Source organism: Phalacrocorax carbo, chromosome 5 (assembly GCF_963921805.1).
Source record: "Phalacrocorax carbo chromosome 5, bPhaCar2.1, whole genome shotgun sequence".
NCBI lineage: Eukaryota > Metazoa > Chordata > Aves > Suliformes > Phalacrocoracidae > Phalacrocorax > Phalacrocorax carbo.
Genome location: NC_087517.1, coordinates 72,114,786 through 72,134,903, shown reverse-complemented (window position 1 = coordinate 72,134,903; position 20,118 = coordinate 72,114,786). Strand labels below are relative to the sequence as shown.

Sequence of the window (20,118 nt, the reverse complement as noted above, 5' to 3'; positions counted from 1 at the left end):
TTTTTCTGTTCACTGAATAACAATCTCTAATTCCTACCACCAGGAACTTCACTGCAAACTGATATATTTATTACTAGCCCTTGGGCATTTTTCTAAGGCCACCTGCTTTTTACAGCCAGAGCACTGAACTGCACTGTCTTACCAGCCTAATTTATTCTTAGCTTCCCAGTGCTGGGAATGAGCAGCAGGATGAGGCTATATGATGCACCACTGCAGGGAATCCCAGCCCACAGGAAGCCCCGGTATGATGACGATGCATGAGTCTGGTATGCCAGGGCACCGTGTCATTAGGGCTGGGACCCAGGTGGCCAAGGGGCCACACCAGACCCAGCGCTGGGGCCAGAATTCAGACCTGGCAGAGAGGGAGAGAACGTTTGGATTTTTGGGAGGCTAGGCAGGCACAGAGCCCCAGTGTTGGTGTAGCTGTGCCAGCAGTGGCACCAAAAAGGTTTTCCATTGCCTCCATCCATCCCAGGCCCTGCTGATTTGGGTTGCATCAGCACTGTGGCTTGCCCTGAGCAGCATGTCCCACCTCTTGCCCCTGCCCCAAGCATTTAACAGCTCTGGTGTTCTCAGGGGCAGGTCCAAACCACATTTCCCCCTCCTGCTCCAGCACCTGCGGTTCTGCTGGTGGCCGTCCTCCCTCATTTCCCCTTCCTCACCCTCTGGACCGTGGCAGCAACCCTGCCCAGGGCTCTGTCTCCCCTCCCAGTGCCCACCAACTGGTGAGTGTGGCTTGCTCTCCCGCTTTGGTGTTTGCTCATTCCTCATAGGGTCAGGAAGGAAATTTTTTTTTTTTTTTTAACCCCCCAGCTGGGTGTGGTGGATGGGTTTTGCCTTGCTCTGCTGCGTCTCAGTCACCACAGGATGAGATGGCTCACAGCAGGAGACACAGCACAGAGAAGCCCTGATTTCCATTTGGGAGTTGCTCCTGCATGGTGGAGAGACAAAGCAGCTCCTCTCTACCCCACAGGACTTCTCTCCTTCCTCCGATTCCAGGGGCCACAATCGTCGTTGGCAGTGGCTCTCCGCTGGGGGCCACTGCTTGGGCTGTGAAGTTTGGTGGTAGTGAAACCCATGGCTAGATTTTAGGTGAGGTGACCTCACAGCCCAGTCTGAAATGCAGATGGCTCCAGGTTGGTGTGGGAGCCTCCAACAAGGGGCTCCCCACACCAGGGTTTTCCAGCTACTTTGGGGTCCAAGCCCCATAGTGGGGCCAGCAAGGCCATCCCTGATGGCATTCCTGTTGTCCATTCCCCCAGTCCTGGCAATATCATGGCAAAAGCACACACGCACCTACAGTCTCCCTTCTCCTGCCTCCATCACAGCGCTCACTTCATCCTTGTCCCATGCCAGAACTGTCCCGGGAAGAGGAACTAACCAGCAAAAATAGGGGAAGTGAGCCTGTCTATATGGAAAGAGTCACAGCTTTCACAGTAGAAGCTGCTTTAACTGTTTATTGCCCAAAACGTGCAGCAGCTGCCCTGTGCCACTGAAACCGGGGCCCAGCCACAGACCAGCATCCCTGGGCAGGGCCAGCTCAGTACCACTGGGATCAGCTTCCTGCGGCTCAGCTACCCTGAGCAGGAGGTGCTTTTCCCAGCTGGGGGCACCGTGGATCCTGGGAGATGGACAGGGGTGGGGTAGAGGAGGCTGCAGAGGACCCTATGTAGATGGCTGGGGGGGGGAGGGGCACACCTATGCCATGGGCTGGCTCCCATGGGGGAACCTCCCAACCCATCGGTGCCTGCCCCAGGGTCTCAGGCAGCTTATTTCCCAAGAGAAAAGGGAGACAAGCCTTGTGCTGTCCCCCACACTGAAACCACACTGCAACACCTCTCCGCTTCCTCTCCTCGCCTCTGCTGCAGAGGAAAGCCTTGGAGTCAGCAGGAAAGCCCATGTGACCAGGGCCAGATCTTACCCCATCATGTGAGCGGGACCCCAAGGCTGTGGGGCTGGGGACAGGTCCCCTTCATGGCACCAAGGAGCCAGGGTCACCCAGGGGCAGGGGAAAATTTATCTGGGGGAGTCACCCAAGCACTGGCCAATGGAGATTCACACAGTGAAATTCCCTGGGCACAGTGAAGAGCTAAAGGCGAGATTTCTCCCTGCCCCATTCCCAGCAGAGCAGCTTTCATGGGGAGAGGGAGTTTTTGCAACAGGGAGGCAATAAGCTCTGGGCACTTCTACTTTCTGCTCCCCAAGCATTTGTCTCAGCTCCACTCCGTCACTTCTCACATTCATCAGTTCTCACTTCTCCTTTCCCTTTTGTTAATTCAACCCCCAAAAGGAGGAACCACCCAGCAGCTGCACCCCCAGCTAGCTCATTTCCCCAGCTCCTTTCTCACCGCTCGGACGTCTGGTAAGGGTCCTGTGCTGGTTCAGCCATGGACTGGGTGCTGGGGGGGATCCTGCTTGCCTGGGTGTCGGTGGCTTGGGTGAGAGGGGCTGAGCAGTCCCAGGAACTGTCCCCTGCAGAGTTTCTGGAGTGCAAGAAGGCCCTGAAGCTCCCAACTCTGGAAGTCCTGCCGGGGTGGGGCTGGGATAACCTCAGGAATTTGGATATGGGCAGAGTCATCAGTCTGGGCTACTCGCTGTGTAAGACCACAGAAGATGGATCTTATATCATCCCAGATGAGGTCTTCACTATCCCTCGCAAGCAGAGCAACCTGGACATTAACTCCGAGATCATCGAGTCCTGGAAAGATTACCAAAGCATCACCTCTGCCTCCATCAACCTGGAGCTGTCCCTCCTCTCCTCCATCAATGGCAAGTTCTCCTACGACTTCCACCGGACCAAGACTCACCAAGTTAAAGACCATGCTGTCACCACCCGAGTACAAGTCAGGAACCTGGTTTACACTGCTAAGATCGACCCAGGGGCAGTTCTGGACAAGGGCTTCAAGAAGCAGCTGATGATGATTGCCAGCCACCTGGAGAACAACCAAACACGGATGGCTGATTTTCTGGCCGAGGTGCTGGTGCTTAACTATGGCACCCACACAATCACCTCTGTGGATGCCGGAGCCAGCTTGGTGCAGGAGGATCAGATCAAGACAACTTTCCTGAAGGACAGCTGGGCCACACGGAGTGCTGTCACGGCCTCAGCTGGCGTGGCCTTCCACAGCATCATCAATGTGAAAAACGAGGAGTCCCTGGACGTCAGCTCTGGCTTCACCAAGCAGTATCTGGAGAACCGCACCAACTCCAGGGTAGAGAGCATTGGCGGTACCCCCTTTTACCCAGGCATCACCCTCAAGACCTGGCAGGAAGGGATCCGAAACCAGCTAGTGGCTCTTGACCGCTCAGGGCTGCCCCTGTACTTCTTCATTAACCCCAGCAACCTGCCAGAGCTGCCAACCCCCACGGTGAAGAAGCTGGCCAGGCGAGTGGAGATGGCTATCCGCCGCTACTACACCTTCAACACCTACCCAGGCTGCACTGATGCCACCTCACCCAACTTCAACTTCCATGCCAATGCTGATGATGGCTCCTGTGAGGGTGCCATGACCAACTTCACCTTCGGGGGAGTCTTCCAGGAGTGTGCTGGGCTGGCTGGCCCCGACACCAGCACACTGTGCCGGGGGCTGGAGCAGAGGAACCCCCTCACTGGGGCTTTCTCCTGCCCCACCACCTACACTCCTGTGCTGCTGGGCGTGCAGGAGCGGGAGGAGGGCCACAGCCATCTAGAGTGCCACAAGAAGTGCATTCTGGGTGTCTTCTGCCACCGTGAGTGCCAGGATGTCTTCTGGCTCTCCCGGGTGCAGTTCAGTGCCTACTGGTGTGCTACAAGTGGCTCGGTGGCCCCAGGCTCGGGGTACCTCTTTGGGGGGCTGTTCAGCACCCACAGCATCAACCCCATCACTGGTGCTCAGTCCTGCCCCTCGGGGTACTTCCCACTGAAGCTGTTCGATGAGCTCAGGGTGTGCGTGAGCCAGGATTACGAAGGGGGCATCCAGTATGCAGTGCCCTTTGGCGGCTTCTTCAGCTGCCAGGCAGGGAACCCCTTGGCAGGGCGGCACCAGGGCACTGCTGAGGACCCCCATGCCAAGAGCTGCCCCCCAGGCTTCAGCCAGCACTTGGCGCTCATCAGTGACAGCTGCCAGGTGGATTACTGCGTCCAGGCTGGCATCTTCACGGGGGGTTCGCTGCCACCTGCCCGCCTCCCACCCTTCACCCGGCCCCCCACCAACCTGCCACCCATTGACACTGTGCTGGTGAGCAGTGGGGATGGGGACAATGCCTGGGTCAGGGATGGGCAGACCCACGTGTGGCGGCTGGCCCAGCCAGAAGAGACCCAGCATGTTGCAGAGATGGTGAGGGGCCGGGGGCTGACAGGGGGCGAGGTGGCTGGCATCACCATGGCAGTCCTGGCAGGGCTGGCCACCATCCTGGCGACAGTCTGCTACAGCCACAGGAGGTACAAGGCAAGGGGGTATCGTGCAATGGGCGAGGGGGACGGCCTGGCTGCTGTGAGCCCAAAGGACAGCACTGTGCTGAGTGTGGGTGAGGGGTACCAGCAAGAGCCGGAGGGGTCGATGGCATGAGCGTTCCTCCCACCGCCCTCCAGTTGCCAGGCAATGCCTTGTGCCCCAAACCCAGACAAAGCCCCCTGCCCACCCCCCTTTCCAGGAGCAAAGCTGCGCAGTGCCACCAGCCCCCTGCCCCTCACCCCCTGCAGCCAAGGGTCCCCGTCCTCACAGAGGCCCCAGGCTTACCCCTCCATGGGCCAACACATGCTCTCACCCTCCACCAGATCCCCAAGCTCTAGCCTCGAGCACCTGGGAGGCTCCACGGCCTTTCAGACATCCCTCCCTGCCTGACCGTGGAGGCCAACCCCTCATCACAACCCACCATAATAGCCCTCTGCCAGCCCCTGCAGCTCCATGGCTGCATCTCCCTGCTCCACCCAGTCCCAAGTCTTTGACCCTTCAGAGATAAGTGAGTTTCCCCTCCACTGCAAGCCATGCCCCAGCAGTTCCCCAACCCCAAAACAAAAAAAAAAAGGACCCAGGGCCCTTCAGCAAGGTACTGGGATGCCCATGGAGAACAAAATGCTAAGCACTGTCATCCTCTTACCCTCAGGATGGCTCCAAAAAGCCAGGGGAAGCTGTGCAACTCCCCTAACCTCCCCCAAAACACAGGGACACCAGCAGGACTCAAGCACATTCACGGTAGAGACTTGCTACTTACAAAAACATTGGGTCAGGATGCATGCGGGGTGCCTGACTCCTGTGAGAAGACCCCCAGCGCCCCAACCACAGAGAGCCCCCCCCCCCCCAGCTACTGCAGGTACCCAGGGCCAGCACAGACAGCATTAGCAATGCTTCGCCTCATGGGCAAGGAGGGAGGGGCCCCGTGGAGATGTAGATGAAGTTGGCCACCAATTTCTGCCTGCCGCAACCTGTCTCCATGTATATCTATCAAGATAGATATACACACGCATGCGGAAGGCACGGATCAATTTTATTCAGCCAGCAACTAATTGCTTAGGCAACACGGCATTAAAAAAGAAAAAAAAAAAAAGTCATGTTGTGAAAAGACTGTGTCATGTTGAGAGCCGTCAGGCTGGTACCTAGAGAGGGTGGGGGACCCCCCTTCCCTCCCCGAGATCACAAGAGGGTTTTGCATAGCTCCAGCCAGGGTTTTTCTGCAGTAGGGGAAGCCCAAGGCTCAGGTGGAAGAGAAATCACACTGCTGAAGCTCCCCTGTGGCTACAGAGCAGCTGAAAAAGGGTGTTTTCCTGGGTAAAGGCATTTTCTCCCTTGAGGTAGAAAATAACATCCCATGCTAAGGATGGCTGGGGACAGACCACTGCAAAGTGGCATCATGGGGATGAGGGGTGCCTGGCCCTCCCCACAGTACCCCCTCGCTCGCCTGGCCACACAGATGACGGACAGAAGACAACAGAGAGGCCAGGCCGTGCAGGGACAGTAAGCATCCTCTGCCATCCACTTTATTGACCCCCACCCCCTCCTCCATAGGGCAGCCGGCTGGGGGCGACGCAGCCCCTAGGCCGGGGAGAAGAAAAACAGCAACGACAACAGAATGATGCACAGCAGGATGCACACCACTGTCCCCTGGGACAAGAGGGTGAGGGGATCCCCCCAGGAAAACCAGGAGGGGAATGCAACAAATGGGCTAGGAGGCCCCAACCCTCTGGGGAGCAACAGTGCAGAGCTGGGGGCAGCCTGGGCGGTGGAGGGTACTGCCGCCACTCTGCTCTCCAACCCCAGGAATCTCATGGGGCAGGGGCATGAGTGCAGCCAGCCCCCAGCAACGGGGAAAGCATCCCCAGGGCAGCCCCCAAAGCTGTGGGGACTCCCCCGTCACAGGTGGCTCTGAGAGGCCCCATGAAGTCCCCAGGGGCTGGCAGGAACCCCAAGATGCCATGCAGCTCCCCCTGCCCCTGTCACCCACACTCCCCTCCCCGTGCCAATCCCCCCCATCCCCAGCCTAAAACCGCCATGCCAGCCCACCACCAGCCAGCCACCTCCTCCCCAGCCCCCCAGGGCTCTGGGGACAGTGCTGGGACACAGCAGGTGGGAGAACAGCTCCCACCCACACCTGCACCTGGTCCCACGGGGACACACAGGCAACAGCCTCACCATGGGGCACTGACCTGCTTTGGGACAGGGGGGTCCCCACAGTAGGGGAGCAGTGCAGCCCCTGTCCCATCATGTGTCCTGTCATTCCCACCATCTGTCTGTCCCCATCACCCCAAGCGCCACCGGGCTGAGCCCCCAGCCTCGCTGCAGCATTGTGTTCTCCCAGCCCCCAGGCCACCTCCCAGAAACGCCACCACGTATATGTACATACATATGACAAAACCCCAAAACACGAGGTATATAAAAATTCAACGCAGGGATGCCCCCATATGAACAGTTCAAGGAACTCACTACCAGGGGACGGGAGTCAGGCCAGGCCATGGGAAACATGCCCCTCCACCACCCTTCCTACCACCCCTCCCCAGCACAGGGGAGAGGGTGGTGGGCAGCCCAGACAAGGGGTCCCTGCAGGGCACAGCTCAGACACAGCCAAAAGGAGAAGGGGGCATGGGTCTGGGGGGCCAGCTGAGGCAGACCAGGCCCCTCTCCCCAACCTCCTTGGACACAGGAGACCAGTGGGGAGGTACCAGACAGGACAAACGAACAAACAGACGGCTGAAGGACGAGGCAGAGCGAGGGGGACTCCCACGGCCCCCGCTCCCACCCCAGGCCAAGTCCCATCCCCAGGTGGGTGTCAGGGGCATCGGGACAGGCTGGGACCATCTGATGAATGAGGGAGGGGAGCCTGACAGCCCCACCCAAGCCCTCAGCACAGTGGCAGGAATAGGAATCCAGCCAGAGGGGATCGCCAGGCCAGCAGGAAGCCCCGCAGCTCCTGGAAGGGGTGGATGCTCCCTCCCTACCGGAATGAAGGGGATGGCCAAAAGGACCTTCTCCTGCATTCCCAGCCAGCCTGGGGATGCTCCCACTGAGTGGGTGCCACCAGGAGCAGGGAGCTCCAGATATCCCCTGCAAAGCCCCTAGGAGGGTTTCTCCAGCAGCTTTATCCTTGGGGTGGTGGTGGGGAAGCTGTATGGGCACCTGTTCCCTTGCCTCCCTGCCATGGTCTCAGTCCTTCTCCTGCACCAGGCTCTCCTCTGTGATGCCCTGGGCTGCAAGCTCAGCTAGGACATTGTCCAGGTAGTTGATGTCAGGGTAGCCGTGGCCAGTGAGGTTGGAGCCGAACTCTGTCTTGTGGTGGATCTCGTTCCAGATCACTGTGTCTGACTCGCCTGTGGTGCTGGAGGTCCCAATGGCAAAGATCAAGCGCCGGTCCCAGGCTACCAGCAGCAACTTCAGTACCTGTGGAGGAGAGATGGGGCATGCAGGAAGGCAAACGTGTGAGGGGGAAGCACCCACTTCTCCTCAGGGCATGCCCGATCATCCTGGCACACCTCGGCAATGTGGGCAACCCAGAGCCAAGCCCTCCAAGGAAACCTGGGATCCCAGCATGGGATCCTACTCTAACAAAAATAGCAGGACCAGGCTGCAGAGCGCCCTCAGCACATGGGAACATCGCTGGGCTCCTGTAAAGCATGCTGGATGGGCTGTGGTAATAAACACCCAAATTTGCCTGCATAAGCCCTGCCTGCTTTTCCCTGTGCTCCAAATAGCTGCTCACTCCCTCTCCCCCTTGATAACACCCTTCAGTATGCCTTGGCCAGCTTGACCCACCCAGGTGAGCCCCTTACCTTTCTGCCCTTCTCGCTGTCTGGCAGGTAGCAGTGTCGGGGGAAGCCACGGGCGGTGAAGCTCTTCCCAGGGTTTGGATGCTCTGGTCCCTGCAGTGTGTGGAGTGGGAGAGGAACAAAACCCTTTTGGAGCTTAGAAGTATGTTCTGGGCACAAGGTAACCCCCCCCCACCAACCTCAGGGGATGCAGAGCTGCTTGCTGCTGTGCTGGGCAGCCATGCTCCAGCACAGTGGCCCTAAACACCACTGTCCCCCCTGCTGCCAAGCAGATGGGACCAACACTTTCATGCAGCTGTACCCCACACTTCCCACAACATCCTTACGGACACACAGCTCCCAAGACATCATTGATCCTGGAGCCCTGAGTCAAGGCATGAGCTGCAGCACGACCCAGGGGTGACACAGTGGTGACAAGGGCCATCAGCCCCCACAGGGACCACCCATGTACACCCCGGGCATAGGGCCAGGCCGCACCTGCACCCCCGGGGGTATGTTGTAGATGATGCGGATGGTTTTGCAGTCAGAGTGGCCAGGCAGCGCGTGAGGGATGACGTGATACTCCATCTTCCCCGGGGGCTGTGTCCCTGTCTTCACCCCATAGATGGTTTTGCAGGTGGGACACTGCAGGCTCCCATCCTGAGAGCAGGAAAAGAGGGGAACATAATGAAACCAGTATCCCCCAGCACCAAGACAGACCAGGCACTTTGTCCCTGAACAGCACTGAACACCGTATTAATCATGAAAACAGTAATTTCAAAAACACTCAGGAAGCAGGGGGTAGGGCTGGGAGAATTTGCTACGGCACCAAAATTCAACCAAAAACCTGAGGTCTGCATTTCTCTTCCTCATCAGTTTTACAGTCCTCACTGCTTTCCCCACCTCTGTTTTTGGGTTTTAACTTTTTTTTCCAAAGAGGGAAAGATAATACATATTTAAAAACATCAAGCAATGTGAAATGCATTTTCCTGGGAATGTCGAGCACAAGAGCCATTAGCAGGGGGCTCAGGAAAGCCCACCTGCAGCTGGAAAAGCACTGCCTGGTGCCAGATGCCAGGTAGCTCTGCTCAAACATGCAGGGATCAAAGTTCACTGCCGCTAAGCCTGGGAAGGAAAGCAAGGATGTAAAACTGGGCATAGTGGGGGAAAAAATGCCCAGGCAACCCTGGTTTCTGATTTAGTGGTCCCAAAGTACTTGCTTTTGGTAAACATGAAACACTCTGTCAGGGCAGGGAGGTCAGAGCCCTCTGGGGCACTCAAGCACTGTCCCACTGAGGGCAGGTGCAGCTCAGCACAGGTCGCTGAGCCAGGGGCTCGGGCATCCCCCAGGGCCACAGCCTTGCACCTTGTTGCCGTTGTTGTACATGGCGACCAGGCAGTGGAGGTGGAAGACGTGGCCACATTTCACCAGCTTCCCCACCAGGTCAGGCTTGATGGCTGGCTGTGGTCCCTTGTAGCCAGAGGGTGCAGAGAGGCGCTCCATGCAGATGGTGCAGTCCTGCACGGGAAGGGAGGAGAGGGGTTAGATGGATGAATACATCTGGCACCTCGCCAAGGACACAAGGCTGACGAGCTGCCCTACTCTTGCCCAGGGACCAGCCAGCACTCACCCCTGCGGCTGTGCCATCACCCTGGGCCACCACAGGGGCCAGCCAACACGTGCATGCGACACACAGCCCCTCTTCAGAGGGGGACAGGGCAGAGCCATGAGGGGTGGTGAGACCCCTGCACAGCACGGAGGCATCACCCATGTCCCCATTTGCTCTTCCCAGAGCAAAGCACCCCAGGGACACCCCAGCGCAACCCCCGCTTCTCGCACCTCATCCACTGGCTGCCGCACCTTCTGCAGGTATTTTTTCAGTACCTCCTCTGGGGTTTTACCTGCGGAAGAGCAAGAGTCAGAGGGGCTGGAGGGCAGCACGGGGGAAACGCACTGCTGGGGGCAGCGGGAGGAGACAGAGGGAAAAGGGGAACCAGGTTGGGAAGAGGGGACAGGAACCGGGGCCAAGTGGCAAAGTGCCTCTCACCCTTCTTGGCCTGTTTCTTGGTGGTCTTGCGGCAGGTGTGGGAGATGCCGGGGATGGACTGGATCTCACTTTTGCTGACGGGCGGAGGGTGCAGCACCAGCTTGGGGGGACGTGTCAGGCAGACGGGCAGCCCGGCCGCGCTCATTAGAATCCCCGTGATCCCTGGGCAAGAGGGTTCAAAATGGCACTAAGGAACCAGCATCACCCCAAACCCCAGATATTCCCCCAAACACTAAGCCAGCACCCGCAGGCTCTGGGCACCCCACTGCAGCCCCATCCTCACCTGCCAGGGCTGGGTTGACGGGGCTGGAGCCAGTGAGGTTCTTCACAGGGACGGTGGGGACCCTGCGAGGAGCCAGCAGAGACCACGTCAGGGCTGTCAGCAGGCACCCATGTCACCGCAGCCCCTGGGGGCCAGCAGGGGCCAGACAATAGTTGCCTAAGCAACTGCACAGGCCCTGGCTGGAAATAGAGAATCCCCCGACAGGGTGACGTGCCCCCCCCCCCCCCCGCCTTTCTCTTGCTCTTTAGAAACCCAGCCTGCATCTCCATTCACAGCCCCTTTTTGTCACCGCTCCCCAGGCTGATCTGTTGTGGTTTGGTTTTTTTTCCCCTCTTTTCTCCTACAGCCACATCGCTGCTGCAGCTCTTCCCTCCCCCCCCCCGCCCGCCCTTGGGGCTCTCCTCCATGGGAAAGTTTCCTGGCAGGTCAGGAGCAGAGGGAAGGGGGAGGATGAAGAGGGAGAGGAAAGGGGCCAGGCTGCGACAGAAGGCTGACGGCAAAGCCAGACAAAGGGGAGAAACAGGCTCATTAAACGTCCACCTCCTTGAAAAAAAGTGTCTTCGGAGGGTGGGGGTCTGGAGGGACCCCTTCTCATTGGGTCTGAATGGCTTTTCTCTGGGGCTTTCGTAGTCCCCCACGCATCCCCTGCCACCAAGAGAAAGCGCAGCCTCAGCCTCCTGATTGAGATGCAGGAGTGGCCCCATCCTTGCTCCAGTCCCAAGGCACCCATGGGGAAAGCGAGGGGCCCAGCAGAGCTCTCCACCTGCAGGAGGTTCGGGACCGCCTCCCATCAGGCTCAGGGGTGATAGCACCCCTGCAGTGGGGAGCTCCATGGGGCTGCAGCCCCGCTGTGCCTTGGGGGGGGGGCGGTGGTGTGGAAAAAAATCATGCAGCCCCTGTTCTCCCCGCAACGACCCTCTCACTCGCACATGGCGGGACTTACCCAGAAGCAATGAGCACCCGGGACTGGGCGATGGCCAGGCGCTGGAGGTGGTTGCGGTTCAGGGTCCCAAGGCCAGGACGGGTTGCCTTGCCACTGCCCATGCTGGGGGGGCTGGCAGTGGAGCTGGCCGAGCTCAAGGCAGGCGTGCTGGCTGCCTGTCGCCGGCTCCCCTGGGCTGCCAGTGGCTTCAGCGAGCCACGCACCGCACCCATACTGTCAGGCGCCTTGGCCCCTGGGGCTGGCACCAGGGCTTTGGGGGCGGCGGGTGGCACAGGGGGGGCTTTACGGGGCTGCAGGGTGGCAGTGCCGGTGCCAGAGGCTGATACCGTGGCTTTGACGCTCATGACCAGGAGGCACTGGGGGCAGGCGCAGGCCGGGACCGGGGGGGCTGCCGCCACCCCAGGGCTGGCTGGCCACGACTGTGACTTGGGCAGGGTACCCGAGACCAGTGGGTAGACCATGTCAAGGCGGCGGCGGACACGGCGCTTGCGCTGAGTCTGCCGGTTGATCTGGCCCATGGTGGCAAAGTCGATGACGTAGCAGAAGCCAATGGCACTCAGGTCCACCCAGGGGTGCTGCTTCTCGTAGGCACGCTGGATGGTGATGCCCACGTCCATGTCGTAGGGTGTCCACGACCCGCTGTCATTCTCCCACTCCCACACAACTCCCTTGCCTGGTGCTGATGATGGGTCATAGTAGCTGCGCCGGACAGGGCGGATAGTGCCTGAGGGAGGGTGAGAGATGCCATCAGACCCTGGCGCCGGCACCCACCTGTGGGCAGGGAGCAAAACCACCCCAACCTGCCCCACCGGTGCCATTCAGCACGGGGACAGGATGGCTTTCCGGCTCAGCTGCTGTCCCCACCCTGCCAGAGGCCTGGGGTGCCTTGGTTTCCCCGGGCCACTGCCTGCAAGCTACCCTGCCACTGGTGCGCCCGAAGGGCTAGGGAGCCCCTGGGCTGTACACATACAGCGCTGGGGTGCACCCCCAGCACGACCAGGCTGAGGGAAGGACAGATTTCACCACCATTGGTCTAAGGCGGCAGCTGCCCTCCCAGCCGCAGCGTGCAGTTGATCAGCCCTGATGGGGAAACATAGATCCACAAGCTTGGCCACTCCAACCTGCTCCCAGGGACCTCCTGTGGGAGCCTGAAACCAGGCATGTAGGCACCAGACTCCTGCAGTGCCTGCCACAGCCCTGTCTCCCTCTCAGCTCTGGACTGGGATGGGGAAATAAAAGATTTAAGGGGCAGCTCTGAGGCCCACAGCAATGAAATGCGCAAGCACCCATGTGCGCAGGGCAACAGGGGTTGCGCCAGCTCCGCTATCTGCAGATGCCACACTGGCCCGCGACGAAAACCCAACCCATGGCACGGGGAAAATCCCCGCAAGGCTGAGCAAATGAGTTCAGGCAGGGCCCTGTGCCCAGCTCCTGCTCCCCCATCAGCGAGCTTTAAGTGTGGGATGAGAGTGCAAAGCACAAATGCTTTGTGGCTTGCATCCTTATTTTTGCTAGGTGTTTCCTTTCCCACCACTCCCAGTTGATTAGGATGCATTCAAAGCACAGACACAAATTCTGGAAACTCCCACAACGAGGAGAAAACTCTTTGGGGTGTTTCGCAGCACCGCAGGGCAGGCTGAACATGGCTGGGTTCAGCCTCGGGGTCCCGTCCTGAACATGCTACTAGCACCCAAAGTTGTCTGGTTAATAGGTGGGATGAGTTCACAAGCATCGCTGCCCTCCACGCTCTCCTGCAAAACCCCATGGCTCAGCCCCACTGCCAGCAGTAGAAACAAGAAAGCTCAAAGAGGAGAAATAATAAGTCTGCTTCTTCGGCTTTTCACCACGTGTCTTGCAAAGCCCGCAAGAATTTCAGTCCCTTTTCACCCCCACCTCTCCACTGGGAGCAGCTGCCACCGTCGGTCCCCACACAGGACCACTTCCCATGAAATAGTGGGCTAAAAAGGGAAAAGCTGTTTATTAGTACTAATGACAGACGCACATTTGAGCACCCTGCTATGGAGAATGGGGTGCAGCTGCACCCCAGGCAAGCCAGGCGACCCGTCCCCATCCTGCAAAGGAGCACCCAGGGAAGAAAAGCTGCTGCCAATGGCAGCACAAAGTGGGGCCAGAGGGAAGCAGGATGGTGATTTATCCCAATCCACCGTGAGGTGGGGAGGGCAGCAGTGGCGGCACGCAGCATCTGGCGGTCCCTGGGCGGTGGTGTGGGAACGCCGCCGTGCATCCCCCAGCCCAGCGTGGCCAGCCGGCCTTCCATTCAGCAGGGGAAGAAAAGGGACAATAGCTATTCAGGGCCTGCCAGGGTCGCGACCCCCCCAAATCAGAACTGTTTAATGACCCAAAATACCAACATCCCCAGCAACCCAGGGAGAGACAGAACAATCCCCCTTTCAGGCCTCCTCCCAGGGTGACAATAGCCCTCAGAGGCTGGCCCCCAGCCCTGCCGCAGAGGTCCCTTGTCCCCCCCACCCCCGGGCAGGGGAGGGTCCCTGATAGCCCCCAGGGCTGTTGGAAGAAGGGGGACAAAGAAGGGTGTCTGGCACCCTGCTGCACCCAGCAGCCCCTGTGCCAGGGAAAAGGAACATTGACTGGTCCCCTTCCCATAGCCATCACAGGGGTGTTGGAGGGGCACAGATTCCCTGTGTCTACCTCTCCCCGATGGGTGCCTGTGCCCCACATCCCAGACACACCCAGGGCCCTATGTGCCCCACCACACTGGGAATCCCTCCACACCCTCACCACCCTGGAGACCCCCATGCCTGCTCCTTGTCCCCCCGCGCCTGAACACTCCCCTTTACCTGTCCACGCCACCACCCTGGGGATCCCCCCATCTGCTTGTGCCCCTATCCTCAGCACTCCCATGGGCTTCTGTGACCCAGGCATGGATTTGGCCCCCAAGCACCGTACAGCACCAGGCCCTTGGGGCTGATGGCAGCTCAGAGGTAGCTGGGCATGGTGGGGCAGGGCCTTGGGAAGGGTCTGCAGGAGATGGGCTCTGCACACAAAGGGACTGCACGCCAGGAGAGGAAAAGGCCTCAGCATGCAATAGGGCCCAGGGAGGTACAGCAGGGAGGAGGCTGCACAGCACGACCCTGTAAGGGACCAGGAATGCACACGCAGGGCCAGGCGGCATGGGATACAGCAAGCACATGGGGACCAGGTGGGATGGCATAACACAAGCTGGCAGCAGGCAACCCCAGGCTGCGTGGGCTTGGGCTGGGCAGCAGCACGGGACTGGGCAGCGAGAAGCAGAGCTGTGCAATTCCAGAGCTGGCAGAGCAGGTCACTGCAAGGGAAATCCAGATGCAGTATGGGACCGGGCAATGCAATCCAGGATGAGGCAGTATAACGCAGCGTGGCACCCAGCAGCACAGCGCAGTACAGCCAGCAACACGATGGCAGTGGGCAATGGGACGTAATGCAGGGCAAGGCAGCACAATGCAATACAGGACTAGGAAAGGCAGGGCAGTACAACCCAGCTCCAGACCAGCCAGTGCAACGCAGTATGGGACCCAGCAGCACAGCATTGTGCAACACTGTGCAATGCAATTCCAGGTCAGGCAACGCTGTGCAATACCGGACCTGTCAGCAAAGCGCTGCACGGTGCAACTCTACACCAACCAGTGCAATGCAGTAAGGGACCTGAAAATGCAGAGCAAATCCAGATCAGCCGTGTCCGGCAGGAAAGCACCTGACCGGGGCAGGGCAGCACGGGGCCTGGCTCAACCACCTCATGCAGCGCGGTGCGGTGAGGGACCAGGACAGGGCAGCGCTGGATGGGAGCTAGGTGGCACAACACGGTGCAACGCAACCGCGGAGCAGGGAGCACGAGCAAGTGCAAGACCACGCAGGGCTAGGCAGCGGTGGAAGGCACAGCACAGTGCAATGCAGCGCTGGAGCAGGGAGGGAGCACTGTGCAGTATCAGGCCGAGGAGCTTCGGGCAGTGGGGGACGGGGCAGCGCTGCGCGGCGCCGAGCAGAGCAAGGCCACACCGGGGAGCCCGGTGCAAGGTCCAACCCGGCAAGGCTGCGCGGCACCCGGCGATGCAAAGCAGCGCAAAGCGACGCAACAGCGGCCCGGCGCGGGGCCCGGCCGGGCCGGGTAGGGCGCGCCGGGGCAGGGGGTCGGCCGCCCGGCGGCTCCCCCCGGGCTGACTCACCGGTGTCCTGGCGGAACTGGTGCATGGACTGCAGGTCGATGATGTACGGCGCCAGGCGGCTGTCGGCCTGGCCCAACACCACGCTGCCGCCCGCCCGCGGCCCGGCGCGGGCCACCGCCTCGATGTGGTGGCTGACGGCCGGGCTGTAGGGCCGCCACCGCCCGTGCTCGTTCAGCCATTCCCACACCACCACGGCCGAGGCCAGCAGCATGGCTCCGCCGCCCCGGCCCGCCGCCTCCCCCGGCTCCGGCTGGCCGCCGCAGACGCCCCGCGGCCGCTGCAGCCCGCCCCGCCGGCACTCGCATGCTCGGCGCGGCGCAGGGCTCTGCCTGCCCCCGCCCCGGGGCTGGCCGCCGAGCGGGCGCGGAGGCGAGGCCGCCCCTCAGCGCCGCGGCGGACCGCAGCGCCGCTCCCCGGGCGGCGGCGGCGGCGGCGGGAGGCGGGGAGCGGGTCCCCCCGCCCGCACCGAGAGCGCGGAGGGGCGGAGCCCCGCCCCTGACGTCACCGCGCCCGGCCCCCGCCGGGCGGGGCCGGGGGAGCGCGGCCGGGAGAAACCATTCCCTCCAGGGTGGGGGGGTAGTCACGGCTCAGCCCTGCGCAGGCCGCGGACCCCGTACCCCACTCCAGGACCCCCGGTGCCCCCCGCACCCCTACATGGCACCCCTGGGACGCCTTCCAGTGCCCCCTGCACCCCCGGGACCCCTCCCAGCGTCCCCTGCACCCCACCCTGCAGCCCAAGGACGCCCCAGTGCTCCCCACACCCCTAACCAAGACTGCAGCCCAGGGGCTGCAGGGAGACCCCAGTGCGCACCCATCCCTGTGCGCCACCCCGGCCCAGGGCCTGCCAGCAGTGGGAATTAGGGTGCTGGGGGTCGGGGCCAGACCCCGCTTCCAGCACAGTGACAGTGAAACGGGGTCTGAGAGCTTTGACCATCCCCCTCCCCGGGCTGCAGTGCCTGCAGGGAGCAGCACGGTGAGCTGCCCCCAGCCGTGGCCTCTGATGCACAAAAATGGGTTCGAAGCCCAAAATCACCACATGCCTCAAGGGGCACACGAGCTGTAACCCCAGCTCCTGTACTCCAGCTCTCCCAGCTGCCTGCCAGAGTTTGGTCTCCCTGGGAAGTGCTTTTTGGGGAGATTTCACCCTGGCATGAGGCTGCGAATCCCTCAGGATGCTCCTCCAGCTTAGGGCCAGTGGCTTTGCTGTGCAAACTGAAACCCCCGCAACCAAAACCCACGTGCTCCTGCTGGCGGTGAGACACGGGTGCCTCTGCTTTACAGTGACTCCCTGGAACCGGAGCAGCCGGCCCTGGCCCTTCCCCACAGCCCAAAAAAAGTTCATCCTGAGCTTGTTCTTCTGCTGAGCCCCACAGGCAGCATCCCAGGGCAGCCCTGAACAGCAGGACATCAGTGACAAGCAAGTGCTGGCATCAGGTCTCACCTCATTTAGTGCTTCCATGCACACACAAACCACTGATTTTCTTGGGTATTAAACAAAACACCCATTATTGCCTGGTCCAGGGAGAACTGTACACATTGAATCCATGTCCCACACACATGGGTTTCCCAGCACCAGCAAATCCCCTGGTCCATGGTCTGTGTCAGCTCAGGGGGTGACTCACCCCAGGACACAGGGACTGGTGGTGCTGCTGCACGACGGTGGCTGAGTTCCCGGCAGCCGGTGCAGCTCCTTGTCTGACAAACCTGTTTCCCAGGCACTGCCCAGCCCACTGAGCATCCACCGGCTGCACTTGTGGTGAGAAACCATTAGGCAAGATCTAAATAGAGGGGAAAAAAATAGAAGGGAGGGTAAAAAAAGGGGAGAGGAAACAGGTGAAGAATAACTGCGGTGAGGCCAGCTGGCGAGCGCCATGGTGAGAGAGGAGGGGGCAGACCACAGAAGTTCAAGCAAATCTCTCCTTCTTCCAGCTTGCCCTCGGAGACATGGAGGGCCACGCTCAAAGCACGGTTTCCTGCGAGAAGGGAGGGCTCCCAGACCTTCCCAGGAAGGCAGTGTAGCAGCAGAAAGCTGCTCCTCTGGGTTTTCACCTGCTCCTTTGGGGCAGGCAAGTGCAGCCAAGGCCATGATGGGGAAACCCAGGGAAAGCCTTTCCGCTGACTCAGGCAGGAGGAAAAGGTTTTCCTGCTATTAAAAAAGAAAGCGTGGGTGAACATCCCACACACACCCCCCACGGCTCAGGAGCAAAACATCAGGAGCCAGTGCTGCAATGCTGGCACCGGTTGGTGCAAGGGGATGCGTGAGCCCATGGGACCAGCACAGCTGTCCCCCACCTGCCTCCAGTGCATGGTGAGCAAGGGGTGAATTTATTCTCTCCCAGCACCCAGCACCAGTTACAGCACCCAAGTACAGACATGCCTGAGGTCAGCGAGCAGCCTCAGTTGGCTTAAAACCTTTTAAACCCCCCAAAGCGTGCCCAACCCAACCACACGTTAAGCCCAAACATTAATTTTTTTAAAATAAACACATCCATGGGTTGCTTTTGGTAGCTCCTTCCCTACTGCAATCTGGGAGTGCAGCCTGCCCTCCTCCCCCCCCCCCCCCTTCCCACCAGCACTGTAAATCCTTTCTTTCTTCCCAAATTACAATCTCAGATGGCTTTTTGGTGGGTTTTTAGTTTGTAGGAGCCCATTCAGGGTCCTCAGCAGTGTTAGCCATGTGGATATGACTGTCCTCCCCTCAAGCTCTTAATTTCTGTCTCCAGAATCAACAGCTCCAGTCACCTCCAGCCACCCAGATCAAATTAACTTCAGTCTGTGGCAATTCAGGTCCAAAGGGACTCCCAGCAGCAAGGGAGCTCAGCTGTCAGATGCCCCTGTTCTTCCCAAATCAGTTTACTAGTGATTGTCTTTGGGGTTGCAGCTGAAAAATAGCATGAAAACTCAGCAGGCTCAAATGTCACCACCTCTACTGCGGGATGGGGGCTTGCTGGCAGGGAAAGCTCAAGACCTGCAGCCTCTCGCTCAGCCAGACAACCAGACAATGGAGGTTTGGGTTAGGGTCTGCTTTTTTACATTGTTCCTGGTTACAGTGGTCATTTCAAAGCATTGCAGGTGCTTTGCAAACACAGATGTGCCCAGTGCCACTGGCAAGGTAGAAAGGAAGGAATAAGGAAGGTTGCAAAAGTAGTGATTTACGCTGCCAGGCACAGCCCATAGAAGCCCCTGGAGCAACATCCTTGCCATGCCCACCTTCAATCCCCATTGCTGCTTTGACTTCTGGAGCATGATTGCAGCGGGCCAAGCTCAGCTCACAGCACCACCAGTGGCTGATCCGGAAGGATCGAGTTGCATGGACCTGTGCCAGGGCTGGGGCCAGCTCCCCAGGGGTGTGAAGGTCACCTTGTATCCTGGCTACTGCGGTGGGAGAAAAGGGGTCTGTTCCCTCCTGCTTGGATTGCGAGGTTCAGAGATGGACGTGCACTGTTTGAGATGCACATGCCCTCCTTTGGGAAGGTGAGGGGCAGTGGGCTGGTGAGGATGTGAGCACTTGGCCACTGCTTGAGCACAAGGGTGCAAGGGGAGACAAGCAAGATGGCTTTAAGCGCACAAAGCAGACAAGACTGGGAGGGAGAAATACTTGCTGGGAAAGGGACTCACTTTGATTAATCCTGAAAAAAATGACGGCCAGAAATTGTTATTCCCAAGTGCAGGGAAGCAGAAACATTGCAAATAATCTGGTCCGAGTCGCAAAACTGAGGTCAGGCAATAAGTGGAGATGAAGAAGGCGCACATTCTTCCTCAAGTGTCACCCACGAAAAAACTGAGGCACCACCAAACCACCCTTGCCCCAACTCCATGGGGCAGCTGCAACCCTGTGGCCCTGCTTGCCCTGATGTGGCTGGTGGGGTGGGCAGGATGGGTGCCTGGGGGCCCTGCCTTGGCGGGGCCCTTTTGTCCTCCCGCGGTGCCTGGGGCCCCCCATGCCCACGCAGACGCCGCTGGTGCTGGTGCAGGCACTGTGCCCAGTGCCGCCACCACCCGTGGCGACAAAGCCGCTTTGTGTGGAGCTGGCGGGGCGCATGCCCAGCCTCCTCCCCACCCTGTGTCCCCGGTGTCCCCCTGTGTTTCCTTCCCTCTCACAGGTCAGGGAGGAAGGCAGGGTCACACCAGGATGGGGTACAACCCCAGCGACACACCCCCAGCCTCCTCCTCCTGTCACCTCCATCTCCATCCCTGCCATGGCCTCTCAACAAGTCTCATCCCCCCCCAGACATCCCACCCCACGGGGACCGACCCTTCCCTGGGGTGGGAACAGGGCATCCCAGGCTCTCAGGTGAGGCTGAGCCCCACTGTCCCACCTCCCCCAAGAAGTCATATCACCCCAGTAGATCTCCCAGCCCTTTTATTTGTTCGGCAGCCATCACATCCAGTCAGCAAGAAAACCAGGGCCTGGACAGCTGTGAAAAGGTTTGAAACCTCGTGCCATT

The 20,118-nt window shown here is 59.9% G+C and overlaps 2 protein-coding genes across 2 annotated transcripts; one reads left to right on the top strand and one right to left on the bottom strand.

The window, feature by feature from the left end:
• The first annotated feature begins 2,314 nt into the window (after positions 1 to 2,314).
• MPEG1 (macrophage expressed 1) lies at positions 2,315 to 5,315 on the top strand. The gene has a single exon (XM_009507758.2). The coding sequence runs from the start codon at positions 2,388 to 2,390 to the stop codon at positions 4,545 to 4,547; it is 2,160 nt and encodes a 719-aa protein (XP_009506053.2). The 5' UTR covers positions 2,315 to 2,387; the 3' UTR covers positions 4,548 to 5,315.
• A 130-nt stretch (positions 5,316 to 5,445) lies between these two features.
• On the bottom strand, positions 5,446 to 16,161 carry DTX4 (deltex E3 ubiquitin ligase 4). The gene is made up of 9 exons (XM_064453229.1): positions 15,671 to 16,161; positions 11,490 to 12,213; positions 10,547 to 10,608; positions 10,264 to 10,425; positions 10,056 to 10,117; positions 9,582 to 9,734; positions 8,714 to 8,875; positions 8,240 to 8,329; positions 5,446 to 7,850 (listed from the first exon to the last, which is right to left on the bottom strand). The coding sequence occupies exons 1-9, from the start codon at positions 15,879 to 15,881 to the stop codon at positions 7,617 to 7,619; spliced, it is 1,860 nt and encodes a 619-aa protein (XP_064309299.1). The 5' UTR covers positions 15,882 to 16,161; the 3' UTR covers positions 5,446 to 7,616.
• Positions 16,162 to 20,118: the final 3,957 nt, after the last annotated feature.

Excerpts from the sequence above, each read along its gene's own strand:
- MPEG1 (XM_009507758.2), top strand. The coding sequence starts at position 2,388 with ATGGACTGGGTGCTGGGGGGGATCCTGCTTGCCTGGGTGTCGGTGGCT.
- DTX4 (XM_064453229.1), bottom strand. The coding sequence starts at position 15,881 with ATGCTGCTGGCCTCGGCCGTGGTGGTGTGGGAATGGCTGAACGAGCAC. Across the intron at positions 10,118-10,263 it reads CAAGAAACAGGCCAAGAAGG|GTAAAACCCCAGAGGAGGTA; the intron begins GTGAGAGGCACT and ends GCTCTTCCGCAG. Across the intron at positions 8,330-8,713 it reads ACATACCCCCGGGGGTGCAG|GGACCAGAGCATCCAAACCC; the intron begins GTGCGGCCTGGC and ends CACACACTGCAG.